Source organism: Heliangelus exortis, chromosome 4 (genome assembly GCF_036169615.1).
Source record: "Heliangelus exortis chromosome 4, bHelExo1.hap1, whole genome shotgun sequence".
In the NCBI taxonomy this organism is placed as follows: Eukaryota; Metazoa; Chordata; class Aves; order Apodiformes; family Trochilidae; genus Heliangelus; species Heliangelus exortis.
Genome location: NC_092425.1, coordinates 27,480,423 through 27,498,838, shown reverse-complemented (window position 1 = coordinate 27,498,838; position 18,416 = coordinate 27,480,423). Strand labels below are relative to the sequence as shown.

At 41.2% G+C, this 18,416-nt stretch overlaps 1 protein-coding gene across 2 annotated transcripts; it reads left to right on the top strand.

The window, feature by feature from the left end:
- The first annotated feature begins 222 nt into the window (after nt 1-222).
- SPATA18 (spermatogenesis associated 18) lies at nt 223-17,819 on the top strand. 2 transcript variants are annotated; one of them, XM_071743551.1, is made up of 12 exons: nt 223-529; nt 3,215-3,320; nt 3,430-3,539; nt 4,985-5,094; nt 11,104-11,238; nt 11,888-12,125; nt 13,122-13,280; nt 13,818-13,993; nt 15,855-15,978; nt 16,332-16,427; nt 17,218-17,263; nt 17,699-17,819. In XM_071743551.1, the coding sequence occupies exons 1-12, from the start codon at nt 443-445 to the stop codon at nt 17,704-17,706; spliced, it is 1,395 nt and encodes a 464-aa protein (XP_071599652.1). In that variant the 5' UTR covers nt 223-442; the 3' UTR covers nt 17,707-17,819. The 2 variants fall into 2 exon arrangements, with proteins under 2 accessions (XP_071599652.1, XP_071599653.1); XM_071743552.1 differs by lacking the exon at nt 11,104-11,238.
- The last annotated feature ends 597 nt before the right edge of the window (nt 17,820-18,416 follow it).

Sequence of the window (18,416 nt, the reverse complement as noted above, 5' to 3'; positions counted from 1 at the left end):
CATGCCCAGCGAGGCGGGGGCCACCTGGCGGCCGGGGGGTGCTCCCCGCCTCCGGTGCGCCCCGCCGGGCCGGGCCGGGCCGTGGGCAGCCGGGGGCGGCCGCCGCGTTGCCACAACCGAGGCGCTCCCTGCCTGTGTCGCCGTGGCACCCGCCGCCGCGCCGGGCCCGGCCCACGTCACACTCGCGATTATAAAGGAGGCGCGAACGCGGCACCGCCCAGAGCTGCGCGCCCGGGCCGGTGGCACCAGCATCCCCTCCGGCTCTCCCCTCCCCCTTCCCCCCTTCCCTTACCCGCGAGGGGCTCCCGGAGGGGCGGCCCGGGCCGGGACCACCAGCGCATCCCATCCCATCCCATCCCATCCCATCCCATCCCATCCCATCCCATCCCATCCCATCCCATCCCATCCCATCCCATCTCCGTGAGCGCGCTGGCAGCCGGACATGGCCGACGGCTTGAGGAAACTGGTCAACGCAGACAGCGGCCGGGTGCTGCAGGAGAAGCTGGAGAGCTGGTACCGGGACTACGAGGTGGGCCGCGGCCGCCAGCGGGGGGGATCCGCGGCTGCAGGGGGGATGCACGGAGAGCGTTCGCTTCACCCCGGGGGCCTTCGGCGGCCGCCGGCAGCCGCTCCGTCACGGCCGTGCCGGGGCCATGCGGCGGTTTCCGCGGTGACGAGAGGACGCGGAGCGGCGGCCCCCGCCTCCCGCCCGCAGCGCCCCTGCCCTTAGCCCGGTGCAACCGGGACCTGCAGCCGGGAGTCCTGGCCCTAGGAGCGGGCAGTGGCCTCCGCTGAGGGTAGAAAGACCCCTCTGGGACTCTGACCCACGCGTGCACCCCGTTGCCGCGATTTTCACACCCCGTGCATGTAGCCCTCGCAGCCTCAGCTGTGTTCTTTCCTGCCTGTGGCAAGGTTCAATGAAAGCCAGGACTGGAAGCTGAAAGCGATCATAGAATTGTTCTGCTTGGATATAAATCAGCGAGTCCAACCATTAACCCAGCACTGCCAAACCAATCACTACACCATGTCCCTAAGCACCACATTTATACATCTTTTAAATCCTTCCAGGGACTGTGTCTCACTGTGCCAGCTTCCCTGGCAGCATGTTCCAATGCTTGATAACCCTTTCAGTTAATAAATTTTTCTTGATATTAAATATGAAACCTCCCCTGGCAAAATGTGAGGCCATTTCTTCTTGTTCTCTTGCTTGTTACTTGGGAGAAGAGACCATCCCTCACCTCCCTACAACCTCCTTTCAGGTAGTTACAGAGAGCATTAAGCCAGCCCTCAGCATCCTCTTCAGACTAAACAACCTTGTGCCCTAGACCCTTCACCATCTTTGTTGCCCTTCTTTGGATGCACTCCAGCACCTCAGCATCTTTCTTATACTGAGGGGCCCAAATCTGAATGAGGTTTAAGGCATTTGAGCTGTAATGAGTCTGGATCAGAAAAGAGTTTTGTGGTAAAAGATGAGCAGATGGAAGGACCACAGCTGAAGGTGTGCGCAAAAGAAATCAATCACCTGTGGCCTAGGAAAAATCAGGAAAATGTGAGGGAAAAGGAGGCTGAAAGTGAAAACAGAGTCATCCAGCTTGCCAGCTCTTCTGGGTGGGAGACCTGCAGGGGCTGAGAGGCTGCTGTAAGGCAGCACAGCTGCGGAAGGGCTTTGAAAGAGGAGAAACAGGCATGAGCAAAGAGTTTTGGGTATGGCTGAAGAGAAGGCTGCAAATGGGTGTGATGGGATGCTTGGTGGAGGACAAGGTAGTAGGAAACTGAGGAAGTAAAACAGCAGAAGTAGTAGAGAAGACAAAATCAGGGAAAGAAGAGATGAAGGGAACTGAGATTTGACAACTGTAAGTTTTCTAAGTGGAAAATCTTGCCAGTGTTCTTACTGTTGCATCTCCAGATTTTAGGGCACTGGTAGTTGATACAGTCGTGAGCCTGTGACCATCTACTGTGTGCTAGGGTTGGTGAGAAAAGGTGCTGAGCAGGGATGCAGCCTTTTCAAGGGGAGTCAGTTCTTTCTTTGCATCGTGGTATGTAGGAATTATAGCAAATTAATAGCCAGTGAGGCTCTCTGCAGGATCCATGGCAATAAACAGTTTTAAGCTTGAGGGTAGCTTGTAAAGCTGTAACAGAGTGCAGGCACCAGAGGAGGAAGAGAGGAGGCACTGATGTTAAAAGCTTCTGAACGGATGGTGTAGGAAGCCCTCAGGAGGGCTTATCAATAGTGGGAGCTGAACTCTCTGAGGTAAGGGTAGGATGTGAGGTCTTGGCAAATGAAGATGAGCTTCTTTAGGCTGCCACTGTGCAAAAGGAAGAGCTGGCAGATGGAAGCACCACGGGTCTGTGTCAGGGTAATGAGCTGGAAAAATACACCACTGCAAAAGTGTTCCGGTGGAGGTTAGTGGGTGAGACAGTGCTCCTTGAGGCTGGAGGCAAGCATGTTGAAGCAATCAAAATGCAGACTGACAGGGACATGGGTGGGAGTTTTAGCTGTTTCAGAAGCTTGTAAAAAACATATGGAGCCATATAAAGCCTGAAGGTCTAGAGAGTAATCTAAGCTGAAGGTGGATACTAATGAAGAAGGAACATAGTATGTGTTCTCTTGGCATGTGCAGTAGCATCCTGGACAGATTAACCCATCAGCTCATTTTCAGAAGTGCACATGCTGAAAGTAGTGTAATTTTGCTATTCTGTTGTTTCCTAGGCATAATGCTGGATTTTGCCCATTCTTCAGTAGTATTTGTTTCCCTTGTTAGCTGTTAAAAATCAAATGAAATTGCATGGGGAGCTAATGTGTTTGTTTGCAACAGCAAGATAATAATAGCCTTATATGTATCATTTAAGCTAATATGGAAAATCAGATTTTTGACTAATACGTTTTTCAACCAACAATCTCCTATCTTATTTTCAAAACTGTGTTGAAAGATTTTAGCACAGACTCACAATTATTATAGTTCTTCTTTTAGAGGTATTTGTGGTTGTATCTTCTTTATGAATGGGGAAAGGAATGAATTTTCTCAACAGCTTCCTGATGTCTTATTTATTTGCCTGTTAGCAATGTGAACCTTTTAAACTTGAGTATTCTAGCAGATGCAGTAGGAAAAGGTTATGAAGATGTAGCTATAGGGAAAAAAAAGTCATGATTGTAATAGGAAAAATTTTTAATAAGAAATCCTGGGCAAATGTATTAATACACATGAATTTACAGATTAATTCCTGTGATCAGAATCTGAACCGATGCTGTGAAATAATAGAACTGAACTCTGAGATTCAAGGGCAGCTCTTCACAATCCTCAACGAAACATCTCGACAAGGTAAATCAGTGCCTTGTCTTATTACAAACACATTTCACACACTGTCTTATCAAGCTCTGGCTCTTTCTTTAAGTGTTCTCATAATTTCTTAATGTATGTATTTTCTTAGGTGGGCACTATGCAGGTGTGGAAACAATAAAATCTCGTCTCTTGCCATGGCTAGGGACTTCCTCTGGTACTTCAGGAAGGCTTTTTGAAACCAGCACCTCTTTCACTCAGGTATGTAGGAAATTTAATTTAAGGATATAGAATTGTGTGACTATATAACTGCAAGAGAGCTTTACTAACTTTCTGTTAGTGATAGCCTCACTACTTGATTTTGCTTAATGAAATATGACCATGCTCGTGGAGACAACCCTACTATTTCTCTGTCTCACATTTCCTTTGAAAGGAAAATCAAAGAGTTCATTGAAGTTACTTTTGCCATTCTGCTGTTTATGCTGTTTCACACTAATGAGTGACAATATGGAAGAATTTGCTTTGTAAAAGAAGTTATGTTCTTGTACTGCTTTCCTTTTCTAGGTGTTCTTGTTCTAATATTGCTTTTTCTTTTCCTTTTGTGCTACATTTACATTTGCAGAGATATGGTGGAAGTATTTAAGCCATATCTCTATTAATAAAAACCTAAAACTGTGAAGATACTTGTGTAAGCTGCAGTTGTCTATAAACCCCATGCATTTATCTATGAGCTTCTTTTATTATTTTTTTTTTTTAAGAAAAAAAATCTTTATAGCATTAAAGTATAGTGGGCAGGTATGAAGTGCTCACGTCCACGATACCACCAAACTGACTTGCTATGTGGGGTTAGTGGGTATTTGATACTTACTGAAGGATTTGTAGTACTAAGAGTTCACAAAAAAATACAGGTCTGCTGTGGCTTTGTGCTTTGAAAGAAAATAAGAGCATTGTTTGATGCAGACTAGGGAAAGACATTGAAGATTTTGAGGTCTGACAGTTATGTCTCCATGTTCTCTGACTTCTCATTTTTACACCTCTTCTAAGTTTTTCACTATTAAAATAAGGAGAAATGAAAAGTGCTATCCCTTGAGAGTCAGGTTCTAGTTTATTGCAGGAGTAGAGTTCTGCCAAAAAATCCTAAAATTTTAAATAGTGATGTCACTAAATGACAGTACATACAGCTGATACACCAGTTATGGATTTTTCACTGCACATGACATTCAAAATTGAAAGAAAAGCCTGCAGCACAGTTACTTAATTAAATCTGGTGTTATCAGGCAAACCTATAGGTTGTTAAACATAGCTGCATGTGTACATGCTTTCTGGAATGACAGTAGTTGGCTCCTCTGTTCTAACAGCTTCTTCTGATATTTTTTGTATGTGAATTCCCCAAAATTTCCCCTGGGTTGGTGATATATTCAGTCAGAAGATGACTGGAAAAAAAAAAGCAACACATCTGCAAGAACACTTTGTTCAGATGATGCGTATATAGGTAGTAGGTCTGCATACATAGATCTTTCATATTCTCTGCTTTGTGGTGTGAAGGAAGTGAGTATTTTTCCTGTAGAGTATGCAATTTCAGTTATTTTAGAAATGGTCTTTACTGAAATTTTTGGAAATACATCTGCTAGTAATGTTGTACTGCATTGCTGATGGATTATGTAAGGTGGAACACTCAAACAGCACGGGTTTGTGTTTTGTTGTAGGAGAAAGAGAAGCAGCTGAGAGAGCTGGGTATCAATCAGACTTTTCAACTGCAAGACCTGCAGGAAGAACTGACTTCAACTCGCCTACAGCTCAACCGCTTGCAACAAGAGTAGGGGAATTAACTATGATTCTATTTGTTTGCTATTTGGTTTTCAACAAGCCATATTTTTCTTTTGACACCTAAATACTGATAGCGGTTTGTAAATGTTTCATTTCTGGCTTCAAATCAAAGCTCCAAAATACATCTAGGCTGTGGATTGTCCATGTGTTTTTAGTTTTTCATCTACCACTATTTCCAAGTCCTTCTCCACAGGGCTGCTCTCTTAGTCCATTTTTTACCTCCAGTCTGTACTGATACTGGTGATTGCCCAGACCTATATGCATCATCTAGCACTTGGCCTTGTTGAACTTCATGAGATTCACATGGGCCCACTCTTCAACCATGCCAGCATCCTTCTGGATGGCATCTGTTCCCTCAGCTGCACCACTCAGCTGGATGTTATTCACAAACTTGCTGAGGGTGCACTCAGTCCTACTATCAATGGCATTAATAGAGATATTGTACCTGTGCCCATAGAGACGCCTGGGGAACACTGCTTGATCTCTATTTGGACATTCAACTCTTCAGGCATGGCCATCCAACCAGTTCCTTATCCATCAACCAAGATGATGGAGGGAGTGGGACATCTCCCTTATGAGGAAAGACTGAGGGAGCTGGCTCTCTTCAGCTTGGACAGGAGGAGAATGAGGGGTGACCTAAATAATGTTTATAAATATGTAAGGGGCAAGTGCCAGGAGGACAGAGTCAAGCTTTTCGCAGAGGTGACTAACAACAGGACAAGGGGCAATGGTTATAAACTGGAGCATAGGCAGTTCCGTATAAATATTAGGAAGAATTTTTTCTCTGTGAGGGTGACAAGGCATTGGCACAGGCTGCCCAGGGAGGTTGTGGAGTCTCCTTCCCTGGAGACATTCAAAGCCCACCTGAATTCATTCCTGTGCAACCTTTTATAGGTGACCCTGCTATGGCAGAGGGGGTTGGACTTCATGATCTTTTGAGGTCTCTTCCAATCCCCTTCTATGATTCTATGATCCTGTGATCAATTAGTCCTTCTATCAAGTCTTCATCTCCAATTTAGAGACAAGGATGTTTTATTGAACTGTGTCAAAGGTTTTACAGAAGGCAAGGAAGATGATATCAGTTGCTCTTCCCTGATTCATCAGTGCAAATTAGTATCTTTATCTCATCTTGGATCAATGCAAGCATTCTAATTTTTCACTATCTAAAAAGTCTTGCAGTCAGCTTTGAGTCAGTGCATCCCCCTGGAAAGAAGATGAGAGGATAATAAAATCTTGTGCTCTCACAGTAAACGTTAAATACCAAAAGTGACAAAGAAGGTCAGAGAAGGATCCCACAATGTTTTGAAAAAGATTTTTTAAAATTTTTGGCATTTCAGCTGTTTTGCCAGAATTAGGTAATCTTGCAAAATAATCGCAGCCTGGAAGGCTTAATAAGTAAAGGAGCTTGTTTTCTGTTGGTATTTCTAACTAAAGAGAAGAGTTATGGGAGACTGGTGGATCTTACCTGAAGAAAGAGCATAAAGAAGATGCAGCCGGGCTATTTCCAGTAATGCCCAGTGACAGGAGCAGAGGTAGTGGGCACAAACTGGAAGGTACTGGGCACAAAATAGGAGGTTCCCTCTGAACTTTAGAAAACACTTTTTGACTGTGAGGGTGACTGAGCACCGGCACAGGTTGCCCAGGGAGTTTGCAAGGTCTCCATCCCTGGAGATACTGAAAAACTGTCTGGAGATGGTCCTGGGCAACTGATTCTTTGTAGCCCTGCTTGAGCAGAGGGAGTGGGCTGGATAACCTCCAGGGGTCCCTTTCAACCTCAATCATTCTGTGGTTCAGGTATATACAAAGGTTGTTTTAGAGGTGAGGCATGTCATCCAATGCTCCTGTCTTGCTAGAAAGAGGTTATTTGATGAGCTGGATAAAAGTGTTGGAGTGTTAAGGTGGGAAGTACAAGGAAATTTGTTCACTAATACAGACTGGAGTTAGTGTGGGGAAGTTTACAGTACAAGAAAAAGAAATTTTGAGCTAGCTCTGGTGAGATGAGGGAAATTGATGCACAGCTTTTGTATGGTTTTATGGGTGACATTTGTCTGTGCGGGCAGGTCAGGTGTTGGCTGTGGTTTGCAAAGGTATAGGTCTGGAAGATGGAGGGGTTGGGGAATAGTACTTCAGAGGTGGAGTAAGGTGTGAAAGGTTCAGAACTGATCCTTTCAATTTGATGCAGTATGAAGTCATGATTGTGTAGTTATTGGCAGGCAGGGGACAGGTGCAGGAGAAAGAGAATTCATGTCCCATGATACTGCATCTATGGACAGTGAAGTCTTTCCAAATGCTTTAAATTGTTGAAATGGAGAAAATGGAACTGAATCCTAATGAAAAATAATGTCTTGTAGCAAAATAATTCTGTTATTACATAGACAGATCTGACTTTGTATAGGCTATTTATGTGCTGACAGCCTGAACAAAGCCCACTGTGATTGTTTTCAGATGTTGAATTGGTACGGACTTGGGCTGCTTAAACAGTCAGTTTGTCATATTCAATTCTCTAGTAGAATCTCTGCCTTTACCATGAAGGTCATTAATTTTTCTTGCAGTCTGGCAAAAACCCAGTTGGCTATTGAAGACACAAAGACCAAATAAGCCTCTACTCCTTTGGCAGCAGCAGATGAAATTATTCAGCTAAAAGCAGCATAAGAAAAATTGAATCTTGGGGTATTTGTGGCAGAAAGTCAGCATGCAGAGGCACAACCTGTCATTTACTGAGCAGGTTCTGCTTATTCTACAGTGACCTTTGGTACAGCAAAAAGGTCTAGCTCCTTAGCATCCTGTAGGTGTGTTCCTTGGTGCTATATATAGAGAGAATTAGCATAAGTAGATGGATGTGGGAAGAAACCTTATGGCTGAACTTCTGTGGATTACTTTGAAACGAGCAGCTTGACAGCATTTGAGTCTTGTAGATTAAGTTAAAGGGGAAAGAGACATATTCTAAATATAGCTGGAAACCATTGTTTAAAATTTGCTCTGACTCTTGGAAGTAGCATGTGTGTTAAAGAAAACATAACTTCAGTGTGTTTTAAGTTAAAATTCTTTATATGGCTTTTTCTGATAGACCACTTTTGCCAAATAGTTTTGTATACATGCACGAAAGTAATGCCCATCAGTAATGTCAATGTCTCTAGTTTAAATTTTGGGGTTTTTTTCATTTCTGAGTGCATTGGTGGCATCCAGGAAGTTCATCTCCATCAGTAAGGGTGCAGCTACCTTTCCATTTCAGTACAGGGGACCTTAAAACTAATTTCCTTTTGTGGCTTGACCTACAGGCAGTTCTAGAAGCAGCAATAATTCTGCACTCCTATGAAATGTATCTATTTTTTTTAATTGTTGTTGTGTTTTTATTGTTGTGTGGGGTTTTTCTGTGGTGTTACATTACCAGAAAAGAATAGAAATCTATTCTTGCTATTACTCCCAACAGCAAGTGAGTTCTGACATTTCAACAACAAAAACGTAGTCATACCTGTTAAATAAATACATGCAGCTTTTCAGTTAAATAACATTGCTGCTCTTAAAAACTGAGGAAGCTTGATTTTGGTGGCTACACTGTAGGAAAGGATATAAATATCCACAATTTTATCTTTCCTCTTAGGGTAACTGAGAAGATGAGCTACTTCTGATAAAGATAAGCAAACAAAAAAACCTCAGGCCATTAGAGATTCTGCTTCCAATATTTAATTGAATATCACTTGTTCATCTCTGTATGTTTATCTTTGCTTCTAGAATTATGCTAACTGTGAGATTTCATCCATTCCTGTCTTCCTGTGAATTCCAGAATTCTGCGATCTCCACATGCTTAAGCTTCATGTTCACTCTCATTTGCATCCTGTGCCTGGGTGTTAAACTTTTGATCAAAGCAAAGGTGCTGCTTTTCATGTTCTGTGAATCATCTTTACAAAAGTTGAATCCTTCTAGTTGGGTCAAATCAGATTTGCCCAGTGTCCACCTGCCAGTCAAAAGCAGAATCCTAAATGTAGAGAAAGTGAGGTCAGGACTGTGACATTTAGGGCAGGATTTTATTTTATGGAAGGAACAGTTTCCCAGGAGTGTCATTTGCAGCTTTTTAAACTTGTTTTTTTGAGATTTTTGGAATAGCTGCTGATCTCATTCTTCTTGTGTGTAGTCTGTCTTGCATACTTAAAGCATTTTTTGCAGGACATCTTGCTCTCCTGGGATGTTAGAGCAAATGTGGTCTAGACTCAATATAACTAAATTCTCTAGTCACTATGAGCTTTTGTTACATCATGATATTAGTTATAACAGGATTTAGCTATTTGCTGCAGTATTATGAATAATTAAAAAAATGATCAACATTTAAAAGTAACTGGAATTTCTTCAGGGGAAGAAAAAACCAAAGTGTACTAAAAACTGTTATATGCAGGCTGAACAAGATCCTATTAGTACTATTAAAAACTGAAGCTTATGACTAGGCTGCTTAGACTCGTGCCAAGGTATAATCAAACTTATCAAAGCCAGATGACTCACTTTGAAGTGAATGAGATCCAGAGGACTTTTCTTGCTCTGCTGTGTGGATGACCTGTTTTATAGATTGGCAGGAAGAAATTTTGATAAACGTGGTTGTAATTAATAACAGTCAGTGTGGTAGCTTGGGTCAGTTACCTTAATATTTTGTAGTGCTGCTGTTGCAGAGGGCTGTTCAAAATAGGTTGATAAGGCATCTCACAGCAGTTGTGCATCTCACAGCAGTGAGATAAAGACCATAAAAAAATTGCTTTAAAACTTCCTGAAAAATCGCCATGTGAACAGACAAAAATAAGAAAGAGAAAATAATACAGAAATGAAATTATTACTTTTATTTATCTTTCTGATTGATAGTTATTATCAGTCTGCATTGTCTATCATGGCAATTTAAGGAAAGGCTGACTAGCGTATTGTATATTATATAGGGGTTTTTGCACTACCCATTTTTAATTTATTTTGAACGTAATGGTTTTCCACCATCTCTATCTCTAGAACCCATCTTCCCAAATCTTTTTTCCCTTTCCAGTTGTTCTTTATACTAGAATTCTTTAGCCCTCTTTTACTACTTTGCTATGTAGACCCTGCTAGAGGACCTGGCAAAGGATGTCCATATTTGCAGCAAAATCTGCAGTTTTTCTACTTAGGTAGGCGGGACAGTCTTTCCTTTTACCAGTTACCTATGGTCCTCTCAGTCAGCCTGCTCCTTAAGGAGACAGAACAGAGAGCTTGTGATTTGATAGGTGGTTCAGATCCTCCAAAATTTCACCAGGATCCTTCAGTAAAGAATGGAAAGGACAGACTGAATGCCTCCAAAAGGGATGGAAATCATCCTTTTTCTTATTTTTTTTTCTTCTGCTTTTGGAAAGAGGAAAATGACAGTAATACATGTTAGGAGAGAAAGCAGAGACGTTGGGGTACTTTCTAATGTGAAGTGAAAGTAAAAGACAGAAGATAAACTTGCTTAACTGGTTGTCTGCCAATATTTATGAAACACTGCTTCTCTTGGGGAGAGCAGGAGAGGAATCAATAGCTTTTGATGTTTCTTGAAAACATCATTGATGCTAATCTTTGTCTGACTAATATATTCCAGCAAAGACCCCAAGGACCTGATGTAAGAAAATACTTAGTCTTAAACTGTAGGCAAGTAAATTGAGCTGGTTTAGTTAACAGCTTAAATATGAGGAAGAAACCAGTTTGGTTTTTAAACCTTATCATCTGAGCTAGTGCAAGGACACCAAATGTTAACCAGTGGTCTCTCCTGTAGATTACAGTGTAGTGTATCCAGTCTCCTGCCAGAGTACACTTTTACATTTTAAAGCATAATTAAAAGAACACATTGGAGTATGCTTTTTAAAAATGCTTGATTACCCTGTATTTCAGCACAAGGAGCTTGATCAATATTCCTCCCCTTTTTCTGTTCTTTTTGGTTGATGATGAGTATTAATTGATAGATGGTTTGCACTGATAGAAGGACATCTTGTGACTGATGTTATTCTGTGTGGTTAAGACTGAAGACTTCCTGTGCCCAAGAGAAGGATGCCCTGAGGAGGTTAGATCGTCTGAATGACTATGAGCAGCAGATTCAGATACTGCGGGATGAGATTTCTATCTTGGATGCCCAAAAGTCTGTTCTGCAGAGCAGGTAGAGAAGTCACTGAATCAGAGAAGTTGTTCATATGAGGCAGCATGAATTCCATCCTTATTTTGAATTGAAGTATAAATAAAAGCGAAGTTCTTGTACTTTGTTTTGGAGGAACATTAAATTCTTTAATTGATTTCTCCCAGTGCCTAAATGTTTTAATTTCAGGCAGCTATATTAAGTTTCTGGCAAAACAGCAAGGAGAGCATCTTTACAAAATACATTGAGAGCTACTGTACAGAACAAAAAGAGATTGTTAGGTTTTATTGTTTATAAGTCCTCTTTGAAAACTGCACCACGGCAGAACTCCTTGTTTGTTATATTCTTAAGTGCTTGACTTTATAACTCTTCAATAGTACTGAAAGAAAAATCTCCAAAATATTACTAGTTAAAAGTGTGCTTCCCCAGAACGAGGTGCTTGATTGTACACTCTTTAGGTTTTAAATTTAATTGTCCAGACTCTATCCCACACAATGTATTGACACAAATGTCTTCATATTAAACTAACCAGCTGCAGCTTTAACACTTTAATTATGTTGGCTCAAAATCTCAGCTTCCCCCAGTAATGAGGTTGGCACAAAAGTCTGTGCACTAGGCAAAAAACACCTGAGGATGGCAAAGTGTTTTCATGCTTCTTACCTGTCTGTCATAGGCTTGTACGGAGCCGCTCTCCTTCCCCAAGGCTCACCAGGAGCAAGTCACCAATTCCACTCCGCCTGAGGAGCCGCTCTCCGGGCCGCGCCAGGCGCACAAACGCTTCCCGCCGCAGCTGCCTCGTTGCTCGCTTTGGTGACATCTATGCTGAGGAACGCCTGGACGCAGAGACCCTTCTGAGGACATACATCAGTGACATAGAGATGGTGCAGAGGATCATATACATTGCAGCTGTGGTAAGAAAACTTCTTTTCTTCTTTTACAGGCCAGAACTGTAAATATTACAGGCCAAAAATTACGGCTGGATTGAATGAAATGGCGTGTAAATTAGCATTTCTGGGAAGTACAGAGAAGAAAACTTTTTTCCCTTTTGATTTTCCTTTCCTTCCCTCACACTTTTCCCTTGTACTCTCAGTTTAGTGTCCTTTTCTGACTGTCCCTTCCCAACACTAGAATGGGGTCAGTGAACTGCAGTACAGGTGCTAAAAGGGGCACGTAAGCCTTGATGGCTCTGAAAGGTAAGTGGTTCTGCACTAAACAGCACCCTGTCATTTAGGTGAATTCTTCTGGGGATACTACATTTTAGAAAGCTGAAGATCTTTTCGTATCATTCTCTTGCATGTAGCTATGTGCTTTTCTAGTTAATTTATTGAGTCCCTTGGAATTACCTCAATACCTCATGTGTACTATGATCTCAGTCTGAAGAAATTTGCTTCTGTAATCATCTTTTCCATAAAACTGGTGTAATACCTACCTGTGTCAGAGAGGCAGTGTCTCTCTTAATGTGTGTGCTCATAAGCACATTTAACTCAGTTTTTTTCCCAAAACTGTCAGTCAGTTGACACTGTCCAGTTCAGTCTCTCTCCCTAAGAGCCAAGAGGTGCTCCTGGCTGGCATTTTAAGCTGTAGCATGTAAAATGCTGTTACTGAATTCTGTGCTTGATGTCTTTGAATGTGATTCCATTGGTGTGGGTGTGTGATGGAATCCTACATAAAAATAGTAGTTTAGGTGGGAAGCTTTTCAATCCTGTCTTCTGCAGTTAAATCATACCTGATTTAATCAGATAAGTCCTCCTAGATGAGCAATATTTTTAGCTTTCACTTGTACAGCAGCATTTTACATTGCTCCATACAATGATGATACCGGGGGCGCCAAGTCCATGCTCTCAGATAATATATGAAAAAATAATTTCCATCCCTTGGATTCAACTCAGCATTCTTTATGTTTGCAGGAGTCATTTCATGCAGCAAAGATGGCCTACAGGCAATTCAAAATACGTGTCAGAGACACTCTGTCTCTAGGTCACTCAGGGCCTGAGTCACTTGAAGATGCTGTCCTGGATTATATAGTTCGCCATGAGGATCTCTATGATGTTCAAGGCAGTGTCAATGTAAGTTAAGGGCATTGGGGAAGTGACATGTTGATCTATTTCAGTAGCTAATAAAGTCAGAGTGTCTAGGATAGAAATTCACTGTAGCCTTAAGGAGAAAAAAGCTTATCACATGGACCTTATGTCTTGTAGCAGTTTATTTTTCAAAATAATATTGTGTTGTGGCCACACACTTGTTTTATTTATCTTTGTCTGACAGAATGTTTTCTGCAAGATACAGTGTAACTATCTCAATCGAGAAAATATAAACTAAATTTAACATTTTTCTTAAATTCTGTGCTCTACTGAAAAACTGCATCTTCAAAGAAACCATATCAGTCTCATTATTGTCAGTGATGTAGCTCATAGTTTATTTCTAAAATAACAGCACATTCTTTCTGAACCTAATATTTTCTGGAATAGCCAAAGACAGCATTGCTTCTGGGAACTTACATTGTTTATAAATGTAGAAAGAGGCATATTTAGGAGGGATTTCTAAACTTGCCCATGAATAAAAGCTTTCATGAGCTCATATTACTCCACTGTGTTTATTTTCAGGAAGTAATTCGCTCCATGAACATCAACCCCAAGATTTCATTTCCACCAGAAATTGATTTCATTGTGATCAGCAATTTGATTCGAGAGCTGTGCCGTGTGGCTTTTTCAATGCAGACACTCATTCCTCCTCTTGATATTGCCTTTGGTACTGATGGAGAGCTTTTCAGTGAGACCAAGTAAGAACTGTTTATTTTCAGCCAGATTCTTACAGCTAATCCCTCAGGCTATATAGTCTACTTCCCAAATTATTATCAAGGTTTAAGATTGACGCTAGGCTTTAATTTGGGGCAGATATTCCTGGTCTGTAGTGAATTTGGTATGTCTATAAGGTTAGTGATGTATATAAATGCCAGGTATATAAATGCCAGGACGCAGACAAGTATCAACAGTTTTTTTAAAGAATAACAGAGTGATTTTCTGGATAAACTTCAGTCTCCACAGCATATTTAATTTATCTTTTAGGAGGAAAATTATCATCAGCTTCCCTTTCTCTGTTTAGTCTCTGCCTCTAGTATTTACAAAACACGAACATCTTTGTTCTTTCTTTTTGGCCTGTTTTGTAAAATTCTTGTTTACTGACATCTGGCAGTTGCTGCTTGGACCATCACCGTGCATGCTGTGATCTCCAGGCTGTGGCTGCTGTACAACATGTGATCTTAATACATTCCCATCTCTTCTGGTGTAGAGCTGAGCAAGAAAAACCTCTTTTAAAACTGGGAGTTGTGTTTAAAAAATGTGCACCACAATATAGTCTTTCTTTTTTTCCATAGGGCCAGGGCTGTATGCTTTGTTAGCTGGCAGAGAACTTTAGGGTACTTCCATACCTTCAAGAAAACTGATGGGATTGATAGCTCAAAAAAAAATAGGTCTCAAAAGCAATAAAAGCCACACCAGTGAGGGGGTTTCTAAAAATAATTTGAAATTGAATGGCCTCAGATGGGGAAGAGCTTGAAGGAGAGAAATAGAGAAAACCAGCCCTTCAGTGGGAGGGTGTGAAGTCATACATGACTGTTTCATGATCCTGTCCAAATACTGGGCAGTTATCTGTTTGATACCCAAAGCTACTGGTTGAACAACATGAGTGCTGTGCTATAGTCTTGAAATGACTTCTACACTTCAAAAACATGTGTTTCATACATCTATGTGGATACCTATGTGGCATACATATTTTAACATGTATAGCATATATATGTGGTATACAGAGATGGAGCAAAATTTATAGATATTAAAATAGTTCTGTTAGTTATATGTGATACCAGTCTATAAAAGGGCTGGCCAATCCTTCTTGTACCCTCTATCTTCCTGCATACAGAACTTTGTGATTCTGTTTACAACATTGTTTTATATAAACTGCTATTGTACATACATTGCTAATGTATAGATTCGTTGCTATTTTTTCTTTCATTTGAAATTTTGAATCCACAAACCCAGATATATATTCAGCCAATATTATAGATTTAGGGAGATAATATATATCTGGTTTCTTAATACAGGCCTTTAAAATAACTTTTCTTAACTAAAAATTCACTTCTTCATTATCAGTAGGTGAGGATCTGGATAGTAAAATTGCCTCTTATGTCTCATGAGATACTAAGATGTAACTTTATAGTTGTGATAGAGTATGTAATATCCTTTATAGGGATCTTGATTTAGCAAGGTATTTCAGGAAGGTGGGATGACTATGCCTGCCAAAATGGTGCTGTGGAGATTTAATCTCTCAGTGGACCCAAGGAGCATGGTTTGTGTAGGTCTTAAGTAAGAATATGGTCTAGTGGTCCTCTGAAGTGTAAGAAGGCTTTATTGGAGTGTCTCAGCATAAGCAGGCAGCATATTCTGGTAACTCTTCTTTACAGGTGCATTACTTTTACAGATTCACTTGAAAAATACTCATTTTTGTGATATAGAAATATTGCCAAGGAAGATGTTAGTGAGCTGTAACTAGTCTTCTGCTTTTTATTAACATTGATGACTTAAGGCATCATATTTATCTTTTGGCAGCTATATGCAGACATTTCTTGTACTCTTGTGTTTCAACAGGTACCATCGTAGTTCTGACTCTGATTTCACAGCTGTGTTGGTGGCATATCATGTATGGCCTGCTCTTATGGAAAATGATATTGTAATTTTGAAAGGAAAGGCAGTTACAAAAAGGGGAGCTCTGGTAGGTACTTTGGTTAAGTAACATGTTAAGGATTTAGTAGCTGGATTTAAATATTGTGTTAAAATTTAAGAAGATAATTTCTTGACCATTCCCTATATGTCTGGAGTTACCTATACCAAATATCAGTTTGGTTTTAGTTCCTCATCCTGTATTTAGGATTAATAGTTCCATTTGTCTTACTGTATTAATGAAGCAAATATATGATTGTTGGCAGAGTCTGTTGTAAGAAGAAAATTTACTGTGTTTACTCTCTGTCCTCAAGCCTTGTCTCCAGCACAGCAAGTCTGCCTGCATAGTCTGTCTTTATTAAATGCCCTCTCTCAAAAGGGGTTTGTCACACTTTTCTCTTGTAGTGGTCCTGCAGAAGTAGAAGTAGAAGTAGGAGTAGAAGTAGAAGCAGAGGCAGAAGCCGCACCCGTAGCACCAGTCCTCTTCGAACTCGTCATCATGTAAGCCCCAGCTGAATGCTTGCAGTATAAACAGCATTAAGTATTTTAAACTCAGAATGTAGGCAGCCTTTTTAAAATGCTGTTAAAATATGTACATTTTAACATTGGGAATAAATGCCTTTGCTGGATCTGGAATGAGGTGAAGCTGAACTAACAGATGGTTATTATCAGTGGAGATACTGTATGAGAAGTACATCACAGTTAAATTCTCAGAGGTATCAACTGTGAATTTCAGAATGCTTTCCACCTACTTCACTTTGCTTCAGTACACTTCTGAATAACTAATTGCATCATCTGTAAGCGTTTTAGTCATCTTGCAGTACATGTACAGCACATGGTCCCTGCCTCCTGGAATTAGTAATCTAAATTTACCCTCTGCTGCCTCAAAGGAGAAGAAAATCAGTGTAGGATGGGCAGAAGGCAAAGAACAGAGATAGTACTTACAAGACATGTGAAAAGTTAGAAGAGTTCTGCTTATGGTATAGTTAGACAATATTTCTGTAAAAATCATGTGTCTCTTTCTAGTTGTTAGCCTATTTTAATTAATTGGCATAGGTGCCCTCAATTTAAAATGTGAATACTGAAAATGTGAGGGGCTCTGGGTAAGACTCACTTTTTTGTGTGTGCAGGGTGTGAAAGGGAAAGTTGCTGTATTTGACATTTTAGCAGTGGAGCTGCACCCATAGAGTAACAGGAACAAATTTTCTGAATGTTGATGTGTTTCCAGGTGGCTTTCTTGGGTACAGTTCTTTAGCACACCCCCAAGTTACCTTTTCTGTTTTTCTTGCAGTTGTTTCGAAGCTGCAGTCCTTCACCACTGAGGAGTGGAAGCCCAAGTAAGTGGGCATATTAGTTCATAGTGACTCATGGTTTTCCCATTAAGCCCTTGAATGACTGAGGAAAGAGTCAAAATAACATGCCAAAGGTCTTTGACTCTAAAATACTTGTCCAGCTCTCATGTTTAAAGTGGTTAGCTCCTTTCTTTTCTGTGTGTGGAAAAAGGCTGTAATTTCTGACTGGGAGGAGAGCTTGTTTTTAACTACTCAGACCACTTTCATGAGTTTGTGGCCAGTCCTGTAGTAGGTTAAATGTGTTCCCCACAGCTGCATGCCTGCTGGGTCCATCCCTTTCAAAATCCAAAGAGATAGCTAAGTGGTGATGGTGAAGTGAGAGGGTTCAAGCAGCATGAATGTGCACCCATCTTGAAGCCAAGCCAATTTAGAGATTTAGAAAAAAACAGTTGTACTGAAATGCATCTTTTTCTTTAATAGGGCGTTAACTGAGCATGTTCCTGTAATTCCATACATGAGGATCCAACAACTTCACTGGTGCCTTTTCTCCTCAGGAATACCTCAAGTCTCACAATAATGTGAATGGCAATTGTCATCCAAATGGAGTTTGTGTTCAGTGTGATTTTTAGAATTATAGATGGCTTATTTACAATATTAGATTCTAATACAACCCCTCCGACTAGAAGAAAAAAAAATTGCATGCAATACAGGATAATACTCATTTGGCAAAATGTGCAGAGCATTAAAGAACCCACGCTCTAATCCTGCAGCCGGAGATAGAGTTATTGCACCTAAAATATTCTCCACAGATACCAAATGATGGAAATTATCTTGATGGGATGCTTAATATAACTGAAATGGTAAATTGTAGTGACATGAGGCAACCAGGTGCCAATAATAGCCAGGTAGTGGGCTTGACCTCGTGTGAAGCCCACCTGTGCCTAATTAGGGCAGGCCCCTACTGCGCATGAGCAGGATTAGGGGGCCAATAAAAGGCTCACACCTGAGTGGCGCAGCCAGGTAGCGCGCTCATGCAGCAAACCCGAGCAATGCTGAGGCCGCGGGTTCAAGCCTCACCCTGCTGGTGAAGAGCTCCAGTGGCACAACCGAGTTAGTGCGGTGCTGAGACAAAGCTCCAGTGGTGCAATCAGGTTAGCACAGTGCCCTCAGAAGTAGTAAAAGGTGGATAACCACTCCC